Source organism: Myodes glareolus, chromosome 2 (genome assembly GCF_982192425.1).
Source record: "Myodes glareolus chromosome 2, mMyoGla1.1, whole genome shotgun sequence".
In the NCBI taxonomy this organism is placed as follows: domain Eukaryota; kingdom Metazoa; phylum Chordata; class Mammalia; order Rodentia; family Cricetidae; genus Myodes; species Myodes glareolus.
The window spans coordinates 15001821-15013145 of NC_142027.1; the positions used below are offsets into that span (position 1 = coordinate 15001821).

Here is an 11325-nt window from a genome sequence, read left to right on the forward strand (position 1 = left end):
CCTCGGGAGTTGGACTGTCGTTCTCTCTCTACATTGTCTTAGTGCCTTTCCGCCAGTAAGAGTATTGTGAACCATTTCCTTCCTCTGGGTCACGGAGCACCTCCCTCTTTTCCAGTGGTGGAGCCTCTAGGCTGTTTCTTGGGGGCCAGGGGTAGGAAGGGCTCCGCTTTTGTCACTTTCGTAACGCGGATGCAGCCTTTCCCTTCCCGGTAGGAGGAACCCGATTTTCTCCTACCCTCCCCCCACGTTTTGGCCCTGGTAGTAAAGTGGGGCTCTTAGACGCATCTGTCCCCCTGGCCTGCGGCCTGCAGCAGCTGTTCTTAGATTTTGGAAGTACGCGGACTGGGAGGGAGTTACTTCTCCAATGAAGAAGAGAAAGCCCAAGTCCCTCCTTAGTCTCTAGGGAACTGAAGCTGGCTCCAACTCGCCTATTCAGGAAAGAAGAACCAGGGTACCCCCAACCCATCCTCAACCCCACCCAGGCGTCTCTAAGGTTTGAGGAAACTGTTAAAGTCATTCCACGTAAATTTTTTAAAATCCCGAGTCTTACAGTGTTCCGTGGCTCCCTCACTCAAACATTCTTTTTGAGAAATGCAGAGTCCGAGAAAAGCTGGGGTAAAAAGAGAGGACCCTGTAAGCTGAGATACTGGTGTAAGGATAGGAGAGAGACAGAGAAGTGGGGTACGTTTTTTAAGGCAGCTTTAGCTCACATCCCACTTTAGAGGAGAGTGGGCTCTGAGTAGAGGGGGAGAGGGAAAGTTGAGAGGTAGCCAATGCGCAGGGGAATCTTGGTGAAGGATCTCTCCCATTCGAACCCCTCTTGGAAACTGCAGCCCAGCCCGGGCACAGGAAGGGTGGCAGGAAACAGGGTGGTCCAGGAATCTGCAGCCAAGAGATGAACTTAAAATTTCACCCTTCTCCCCAGAGCCGCCAGGCCTGTACAAAGTGCTGGTCATAGAGCTGTTTCGGCGTCTTACACCCCCAGAGTGACGAGCGGTGGCGTGAGGCCAGCGCCGAGGCTGCCCCCACCCCCTTCGGGCCCGGCGGCGTAGAGCGTGGTTTAGCACCAACGGAGATCAGGGGGCGGTGTCGTAGGGATGGGGGGGGAGAGAGGGAGGGGTTCCTAGGTCGCTGGCTATAAAGGGGCTGCCGGGGCTGCCTAGATCTTGCACTCCCTGGAAAGCAGCTCAGAGCCAGGTGCTATTGCAAGGCCAGAGCGCACAGCCCGGCGGAGAGAGCAGATCCCTGCTCAGATCCAGGCACACTGCGGCCAAGGCTGAGGAGGAAGAGTCCAGGCTTCCATCCTGAACTTGGTCCCCAGCCCCGGAGCGCTTCTCGATCCTACAGCAGCCTCTTGGCAGCTGCAGCCTTGTTGGTGCCTCCAACTCCGTGCTGGAATAAAAAGTTCCCGCGCGCCGGCCGAGCCGAAGCGCCTCTTTCTAAGGGACCCGGAGCTTTGGCTGCCAGCTCTACGCGAACTTTCAAATCAAAGTGATCGTGAATTTTAAGCATCCGGAGGTCAGCGAAGCTCTGAGCGCCTAACCAGAACAAGGGTTCGTTGAGCTGCAGTGTGCGGTGTCATGCAGCCAGCAGTCCCTTTGGGGTCACGCAAACAGAGACTCTGCTCCGACATGGGGCACGTCCAGCAGGCACTTAAGTCTCGGGCCTCCCAGCCTTCACCCACACTGTTCTTGCTGCTCGCTTCTGTAGCAATGCTGCTGAGTGTGCGGGGCGCACAAGGGCGCCCCGCGGAGGAGGACGAGGAGCTGGTGCTTCCTTCGCTGGAGCGCGACCCGGGCCACGATTCCACCACTCGCCTCCGTCTGGAGGCCTTTGGCCAGCAACTGCACCTGAAGCTGCAGCCGGACAGCGGTTTCTTGGCTCCTGGCTTCACCCTCCAGACGGTGGGGCGCAGTCCCGGGTCCGAGGCACAGCATCTGGACCCCACCGGGGACCTGGCGCACTGCTTCTACTCTGGCACCGTGAATGGTGACCCCAACTCCGCCGCCGCCCTCAGCCTCTGTGAAGGCGTGCGTGGTGCCTTCTACCTGCAGGGCGAAGAGTTCTTCATTCAGCCAGCGCCTGAGGTCGCCACCGAGCGTCTGGTTCCCGCCGTACCGGAGGAGGAGTCGCGGGCTCCGCCGCAATTCCACATCCTCAGGAGAAGGCGGCGGGGCAGCGGTGGAGCCAAGTGCGGTGTCATGGACGACGAGACCCTGCCAACCGGCGACTCGCGACCGGAAAGTCGAGATCCCCGGAATCAGCGGCCACTGCGGGACCCCAAGCCACAAGGGACAGGAAAGCCAACAGGTATAAAAACGCACACCCTTTCCCCCATACACACACACTTAAATCTCCATCCACCTCCCTTCTCTACGAGAGTGACTTGAGGGCATACTATAGCTCGCCTCTGGACCTGAAGGACTCAGACCAGCAGTGGTTCAGGGTCGTGAACCCCACCCCCAAAATGGATGACCAAACCCTGCTTGAACAAGTATTTGCCCGAATAGTTAATGATTTAAGAAAAGGGAGAAGACTAGGAATCCCTGCCGATAAGGGCTAAGCGTTTCCACCGGGAAGTTTGTAACCCGATTCCTTAAACTCGAGAATCCTTCCCCAGCCCTTTAATTCCTGTAGTGAATGTATGAGCTCACTTAGGCTGAGTTGTAGTTTCTCCCTGAGTTTTGTAACCTAAGTGTGTGCGCTCAGCGTTCGCAGGAGGGCGGAGCAGAGGAGGGATGGTGACCTCGCTGTGTGTTCAGGAGCCTAGGCAACGGCGCAGCGATCTCAGTTCTGTCCCCTTCCCCCCCATTTGAAAGGCTGACCCGGGGGCGGGCGGAGCGGGGTCCCTCAGCAGAACCTGCCTGGGAGGTCTTTGCCCAGCTCGCCCCGCCTACGGGCGCCTCCTACCTCTGCCTAGGGTCTTGCGCTCCCTCTCCCGGCCGAGGTTCTGCTCCCCGTCGCGGTGGAATGTAAACCACCGCAGTTCTCCCCGCTACTCTTTCTCCTGCCTCTACCGTGTTCAGTACTTGCTAACGAGTTAGTTTATTTGGTCACTCAACTTTCTCGTTGTTCTCTTTCAACTTACTTAAGTGCCCTGCCCTTATTCTGCTCCGGGGAGCAGGTAATGATGGGTCATAGCCCACTTTCCGACTTCTCTGACTGTTGAATCTCGGTTAGCTGCCCAGCTGCCAGAGGAGGGCTGTTTTCCGAACAGGCGGCCATGGTTTAAGACAGGAACTTATTTCCCCCGGGACAATGGGAGTGAGGGGAGGCCGAAATAGACTGCTGGGCAGAGTGGGTGGTCCTAGTGCCCGGAACTGGATAGAGCAGAGAACCCCCAGGGACCCCTTGAATGAGAGAGCTAAGTCTAGCCGACTGAGATTCCTCAAGCCCCGCCCCTTGGCAAAAAACCCCTCCCCACCTCCCACTCCGCCCCCCGCCCTGTCCTGTGCCTTCCACGTGGAGCTGGATGATCTCATTCAGGATTTCAGCCCTGGCTTCAATAGTGAAAGGGTGACTCAGGGCGCTCTGCCCTGCCCTTGCCAAGTTTTTACTACAGCTCGGCAGGATGATATCCATACTGCCTTGCTCGGGCTGTGGATTTCCACAGACCACCCTGCGGACACATACACAGACAGTTTGATGACTCTAAGAATCCCGTGTTGGTTTTTGTTTTATTTAAAGCAGGACGAAAATCTTTTAAAAATAACATTCACAGTTTTTAGAAGGCTCAAATATTTGTTTTATTGTTATTCCAGGTATATTTCAGTTTTATTTACTTTGACACGGTTAGCTTTCCTAATATACTCCAGGAAGGTCACTATTCCGAGAGAGACTACCCATAAGCAAACTGTCTTTTCTCTTCACAGGACCTGGAAGCATAAGAAAAAAGCGATTTGTGTCCAGCCCCCGTTACGTGGAAACCATGCTTGTGGCGGACCAGTCCATGGCCGACTTCCACGGCAGCGGTCTAAAGCATTACCTTCTGACCTTGTTCTCGGTGGCAGCCAGGTTTTACAAGCACCCCAGCATTAGGAATTCAATTAGCCTGGTGGTGGTCAAGATCTTAGTTATATATGAAGAGCAGAAGGGGCCAGAGGTTACCTCCAATGCTGCTCTCACCCTGCGGAACTTCTGCAGCTGGCAGAAGCAACACAACCCTCCCAGTGACCGGGATGCAGAGCACTATGACACAGCCATTCTTTTCACCAGACAGGTGAGACAAGATGCTATCAATCATTGTATCAGCTTGTGGCATAAGGATGGATAAAAAAGCCATCTCATCTATACCGCCTCCTTGACTTTGTTTAACGGGCTAGCTTAACCTATCTTGCTTACTTCTATGTTAATTTCAATATCTCATCTGGCACAGTCCTATTTTAAAAGCATTAGAGGAAATCTTGCTTAAAGTGGCATGTAGTCTTCCGGGGCCCCAACAGTAATGAATGGACAAGTTCCAAAGCACATGTAAAGACTTGTCCAGCAGAAGAGCTAAGTCTCAAGTCCACACTGTCCTACTTAAAAGGAATTTCCCTTGCTTCTTTGTAGGATTTATGTGGCTCCCACACATGTGATACTCTCGGGATGGCTGATGTTGGAACTGTGTGCGACCCCAGCAGAAGCTGTTCGGTCATAGAAGACGATGGTTTGCAAGCTGCCTTCACCACAGCCCACGAATTGGGTAAGTCAGATTCAGAGTGCAGGTTGAGCTCAGTGCATAGATTCAACCCAATAAGACAGTCTGACTTGAGAAAAAGGAAAATATTCCAGGCTATATTGCTACTTTAGACACCAGCAGTCGTAGAAATGGTAGACCGTATTTTCCACAATTTTAGATATGGTCTTATTAGAACCAGAAAAAGCACTCTGAACATTTGAAAATTGACATTTTCGTATATACCCCAATAAAGTAGATAATATCCCTAAAATAGTTTGTGTTCCTTCCTGTAGAAATAAGTCCCTTACAAAGGAAGGGTCAGGCTTATGTTCGTATCTTAGTGTGGTTTTTTTTTTTCTTTCCAGGCCATGTATTTAACATGCCACATGATGATGCCAAGCACTGTGCCAGCCTTAATGGTGTGAGTGGGGATTCTCATCTGATGGCCTCCATGCTTTCCAGCCTGGACCATAGCCAGCCGTGGTCTCCCTGCAGTGCCTACATGATCACATCTTTCCTGGATAATGGCCATGGTAAGTCGCCAGCTACTCTTTCTTCTTGTGTGGGGCTCCAGTTAAACTAGATACATTATTGCTCAGTTCCCTTTCCCCCCTTTCAAAACCTCTTTCTCTGTCAGATCATAAGTTGTAGATTTTTATCCTCAGTGCTTCCTGCTCCCAAAATCTATTTATTCATATTTTGAACTGAATACTTTCTTGCAATTGTTAATCCAGAAGTACCCTATTGAGGACAATGTCTTAATAAAAATTTAAATCTCCCTGGCATTGGTTTTCCTGAAATGCTACAATCACATAAAATTCTGTGTTTTGTTTCACATAGCAAATATCTTGTAACACCACATTCAGTCCATTTTGCATGTTTTCATCAACTATGTTTTAATAACTGCCTTTTTCTCCCCCCAGGGGAATGTTTGATGGACAAGCCCCAGAACCCCATCAAGCTCCCGTCTGATCTCCCTGGTACCCTATACGACGCCAACCGCCAGTGTCAGTTTACATTTGGAGAGGAATCCAAACACTGCCCCGACGCAGCCAGCACGTGTACTACCCTGTGGTGCACTGGCACTTCGGGTGGCTTACTGGTGTGCCAAACGAAGCATTTCCCTTGGGCAGATGGCACCAGCTGTGGAGAAGGGAAATGGTGTGTCAGTGGCAAGTGTGTGAACAAGACCGACATGAAGCATTTTGCTGTGAGTTTGTCTAATGAATCGTGTTTGTTTATAACTCAGAACTGGAAAGAACAAAGTGATCTTTAAGGCTCTTACACAGACAAGCTCCTGTATCTGTGTCCCATAGTGGAGGGAGGAGATGATAGTGTAGTTTGAGAATTGATTCTCTGGTTTACATTTTCTCTGAGTCCCTAAAATGTCTCATGAGAGTCCAAACCGTGATATTTGTATCTCCACTTAGACTCCTGTTCATGGCAGCTGGGGGACATGGGGACCCTGGGGAGAGTGTTCGAGGACCTGCGGTGGAGGAGTTCAGTATACAATGAGAGAATGTGATAACCCAGTGCCCAAAAACGGAGGGAAGTACTGTGAAGGCAAACGAGTACGCTACAGGTCCTGCAACATTGAGGACTGTCCGGATAACAGCGGTGAGTCACACTGACTGACCTTCAGGGCTCAGAAACAGGGATGTGGAGAAAAGGTGGAAACTGGTAATATCCATCGTACCATTCTCTTTCCAGGAAAAACTTTCCGAGAGGAGCAATGTGAAGCCCACAATGAGTTTTCAAAAGCTTCCTTTGGGAATGAGCCCACTGTGGAATGGACACCCAAGTATGCTGGCGTCTCACCAAAGGACAGGTGCAAGCTCATCTGTCAAGCCAAAGGCATTGGCTACTTCTTCGTTTTACAGCCCAAGGTAGATACTTTTACACTTGGATCGTTGCTAAGGAGCCAAAGGCCTTGGCTTGCTGCCTTTTTATGCAAATGTTTGGGCTCTCTTTACATATTAACCTGCATTCAGTTTTGACTTTGGAATACTTCTAAATGCAGGAGCAACTCCCTGTTTGGGGATTTGTGTTGCTCTCAGTTGGAAAGGAAGCTTAGATCTAGTAAGCATGTGAAAGTCTTGCGTGTATTTAATATTGTTACTTTATATTCAAAGAAAAGCCCTTTGAAAACTCAAAGACTTCCCTGCATAACTAGGTTTCACATATGACAGTTTATGGTTAGATAAATTATATATTAACACAGCATCCAGGAGTTTTAGAAACTAGTCCAAAGTGCTGGTTACTGGGTACCCAGCAGCCTCACATACAAACATACTCATTAAGATGAGTGTCTAAGCGTTGAAAATTTATTGTTGGAGCATGTACTTTGGACAAAGAGACTCACCATTTCTTTTGATGTTTTGTTGAGGGGATAAGTCTTGCTCTGAAGCAGAAAATGAAATTAAATTTACGTAAGGTTGTCATAGATGCTTAGTATTGTAAGATGGGAAAATATGTCCAAGTTGCAGACGAAATATTTAGCAAGTGATTTATGAAGTACTTTCTACTGCAGCCTATTATGCTAGACACTGAATGTGGAGCAATAATCAAACTGACAGTGAACACTACTTCCATTGACCTTAGCAGTAGGGGGGAGGGGCCAGTAAACAAGTAATCAAGACATTTATTAGCTTCACAGGTAACTATTGAAAAAGACACAATGAAGGGTAATGCATGGCATGGCATGTGAGGGAGTGAATACTCCCGGTGTGGGAAGAGAGCACAGAGGAGGGCGGTCACAGCTGCCACCACACACCTGCCTTGCGTTAGGCGTTTACCCACCAGGTGCATGCTGTCTTCACAGGTCGTCGATGGCACTCCCTGTAGTCCAGACTCCACTTCTGTCTGTGTGCAAGGACAGTGTGTCAAAGCTGGTTGTGATCGCATCATCGACTCCAAAAAGAAGTTCGATAAATGTGGCGTTTGTGGAGGCAATGGATCCACGTGCAAGAAGATATCAGGATCCGTCACTAGTACGAGGTAAGTTTCAGAGCACGTAGTTCAGGAATAAAGCTATAACTCAGTTGGCAGAGAGCCTGCCTAGTATCCACAAGACGCTGGCTGAGTTCAATGCCCAGAACTACAGAAAACCTGACGTATTGGCATGTGCCTGAAATCTCAACATATGTGAGGTAGAGAGAGGAGGGACAAGGGGATCAGGCCGTCTTTGCCTATATAGTGAGTTCTGAGATCAGCTTGGGTTACATGAAACCCTGTCTCAAAAAACAAACACATAAACACACATACACACACACACACGCAAAACTCCAAATACTTCGTATAATTCCAATGTTTGGGAGGATGATTGTTATGAGTTCTAGACCAGCCTGGACTTTATTAGTGAGTTCTAATATAGCCTGGGCTACAAGTGAACTCTCTCAAAAACCTAAAACTATTTAACCAACATATGAACTAAATCACATACTAATTTTGACTTATTGATCTGTATGGCTAATTAAAATCATTTTTTAAAAAATTGCGTATTTTTAAGCAAAGCAATTGTTTAATCAGGGATTGAAAGACATATTAGGAAAAGTCACATGTAAATTAATCACATATTTTTGCTGGGTGTGATAGTGCATGCCTTTAGTCCCAGCACTCAGGAGGCAGAGGCAGGCAGATCTCAGAGGCGAGCCTGGTCTACAAAGCAAGTTACAGAATAGCCAGAGAAACCCTGTCTCAAAAATACCTAAAAAAAAAGAGAGAGAGAGAAAGAGAGAGAAAAGAAAAAGTCAAAAAGAAGAAAAGAAGAAGAAGAATTTTATATTTTTAAGCAATGTGACTGATTAACCAGTGATTGAGAGACATCTACCTATTTTCTTTGTTCACAGTCCTGGGTATCATGACATTGTCACAATCCCTGCTGGAGCCACCAACATTGAAGTGAAACACCGGAATCAAAGGGGGTCCAGAAACAACGGAAGCTTTCTAGCCATCAGAGCTGCAGATGGCACCTATATCCTGAATGGAAACTTTACTCTGTCCACACTAGAACAAGACCTTACCTACAAGGGTACTGTCCTAAGATACAGTGGCTCCTCGGCGGCGTTGGAAAGAATCCGCAGTTTCAGTCCGCTCAAAGAACCCCTGACTATCCAGGTTCTTATGGTGGGCCACGCTATCCGACCCAAAATCAAATACACCTACTTTGTGAAGAAGAAGAGGGAATCGTTCAATGCTATCCCCACATTTTCAGAGTGGGTGATTGAAGAGTGGGGGGAATGCTCCAAGTCATGTGGGTCCGGTTGGCAGAGAAGAGTGGTTGAATGCAGAGACATTAACGGGCGCCCTGCTTCCGAGTGTGCCAAGGAAGTGAAGCCAGCAAGCACCAGACCATGTGCAGAGTGGCCTTGCCCACACTGGCAGGTGGGGGATTGGTCACCCTGTTCCAAAACTTGTGGGAAGGGCTATAAGAAGAGAACCTTAAAGTGTCTGTCCCATGATGGGGGAGTGCTGTCCAATGAGAGCTGTGATCCTCTGAAGAAACCAAAGCATTACATTGACTTTTGCACCCTGGCGCAGTGCAGTTAGACAGCTCTGAGAACAAGGCAGCATGGGAGGGCTGATAGACTGAGATCAAGAGTGCTGGAGGGATCCCAAACCAGTAACCAGTGAGGCCTGTCAATGAGGTGGGGGGGTGGTTGGGTACATAGCAAAGGGGGTAGATCAGGACACGATCCTGCCAGTTAAAATTTGATGAGGTAGTTAATGAGGACAATTAGCATCTGTGACCATCTGTAGCACGATGAAGCCCCAGAGCGTTATTAGGTATTTCTTTTGTTACATCGATTGCAGACACAGTTGTCAGACTCTGGCCGCAGTCTTGCAAGCCCTGGTGTGTGGTGCTGATTAGATGCTTTCTATCATGGGGGATGGGAAAGGCAAAGCAGAAGAAAGGTGAGATTGTATTCCAAACATGACTGACTTTATATCACTGATAGTGAGGGCAGGTAGAAGTATACAAACAAGGTCGTTATTTGAAGCTTCTGACTGCTGTGGTTTCAGAGAATGTGGATGCACCAATTCTATCAATTATGAAATGTTTAGATTGTTCAGCTTGAGAGAAAGGTTCACCTCTGTGAAATGGTTCATAATTCCTCCTTACACCATCTCAGTTTTTTAACTGTAAGTCAGATTGAGGTAGAAACAACTCACCTATTTATAAAATGTACATTAATTCTAAAAGGAAAAAAAACAAACAGCATACTGTGTGAGGTGCACATAAAAACTCAAGGAAACACAATAAGTAACCCGTCTCCTGCCTTGCTTTCTCCTGAGGTCAGCCTACCTGGGGACTGTGAATGCTAAAGGTCATCCATGTCTCACAAAAGGCAGTGATATCACACATGTCAGTGTCGTGCCAGAGTAAAAATGGGGTATAGAAAACAGTCCCATGAGATTGGGAACATGGAGATCACTTGTCTTACATGGGAGGCTGCTGCGGGGTAGCAGGTCCACTCCTGGCAGCTGGTCCAACAGTCGTATCCTGGTGAATGTCTGTTCAGCTCTTCTACTGAGAGAGAATATGACTGTTTCCATATGTATATAGTAAAATACATTACTATGAATTTTATGTACTTTATAAGTATTGGTTTGTTTGTTCCTTCTAAGAAGGACTATAGTTTATAATAAATGCTTATAACATATTTATTTTTATACATTTATTTCTAATGATAAAACCTTTAAGTTATATCGCTTTTGTAAAAGTGCATATAAAATAGAGTATTTATACAATATATGTTAACTAGAAATAATAAAAGAACACTTTTGAATGTTTATGTCTATTTTCTGAAGTGGGATTAATTCCTGGGCAAGAAATCTGATGAGACACAAATATTGGATTTTGAGACAGTTTTTAAGATTTCAGTGAATGAACTGTATTTCCTGTCTGTAGAAGTAATGATAAAAAACAAGTTGATGGTGTCTATAGTGATAAGATTGTTACTAATGTGGTTGGCAAATTACTGTAAAGAGCCAGATAGTAAGTATTTATGGCATTGTAGGCTGTATCCTGCCACAACCATGTGACAGTGAGTGCTTTTGTAGGAATGAGAGCAGCCATAATGATATGTAAATGATTAACTGTGGCTGTGTTTTAATAAAACTTTATTTACAAAAACAAATGATGGGCCATATTTGTTCTGTGAGCTTGTTTGCCAACCCCCAGTGTGTTAAAGTAAATGGAAAATGATTCAGCTTACACATGCATTTTGGGTTTTTGACTCCTTTAATTATATCAAGTAAGAACGTCTGAAACATATTTAAGGTATTGAGGAGAAACTGACTCACACATTTGGGACAGAATATGAGTGGTGAGCTAACACTTTGAAATCTTTGCCTCCTTCATCAGTAACACTGAGAGGTATTTGTGAGAAATCCAGGACTCTAGCCTTTTGTAGATCCTTGTATTTTGACAACTAAGTGGTACATAATTGACTACAAGTCCAAATTATTTCTGTTATGATGTTACTTTCAGAAAATTGTTTGCTAGAAAGCTGACAAGATGCACAGCTACTGACATTTCCAACTTTACATTCACCTTTTAATCTCAGCATCACTATTCTTGGTCACTAGCAAAATACTAACTTCAGCTTTAGTATTCAACTTTAAGCTGACTTGTGCCCAGCTTAGCAACTGAATGAATGTAG

General features: G+C 47.0%; 1 protein-coding gene across 1 annotated transcript; it reads left to right on the forward strand.

Moving 5' to 3' along the window:
- The first annotated feature begins 1162 nt into the window (after positions 1 to 1162).
- Adamts1 (ADAM metallopeptidase with thrombospondin type 1 motif 1) lies at positions 1163 to 10800 on the forward strand. Its single transcript, XM_048422606.3, has 9 exons — positions 1163 to 2310; positions 3873 to 4219; positions 4552 to 4684; positions 5026 to 5193; positions 5584 to 5870; positions 6091 to 6277; positions 6371 to 6546; positions 7482 to 7657; positions 8509 to 10800. The coding sequence occupies exons 1-9, from the start codon at positions 1581 to 1583 to the stop codon at positions 9206 to 9208; spliced, it is 2904 nt and encodes a 967-aa protein (XP_048278563.3). The 5' UTR covers positions 1163 to 1580; the 3' UTR covers positions 9209 to 10800.
- Positions 10801 to 11325: the final 525 nt, after the last annotated feature.

Bases quoted from the DNA above. Each gene is read 5' to 3' on its own strand.
- Adamts1 (XM_048422606.3), top strand. From the start codon at position 1,581: ATGCAGCCAGCAGTCCCTTTGGGGTCACGCAAACAGAGACTCTGCTCC. The intron at 6,278-6,370 runs GTGAGTCACACT...TTCTCTTTCCAG, and splicing joins GGACTGTCCGGATAACAGCG to GAAAAACTTTCCGAGAGGAG. The intron at 6,547-7,481 runs GTAGATACTTTT...CTGTCTTCACAG, and splicing joins TCTTCGTTTTACAGCCCAAG to GTCGTCGATGGCACTCCCTG.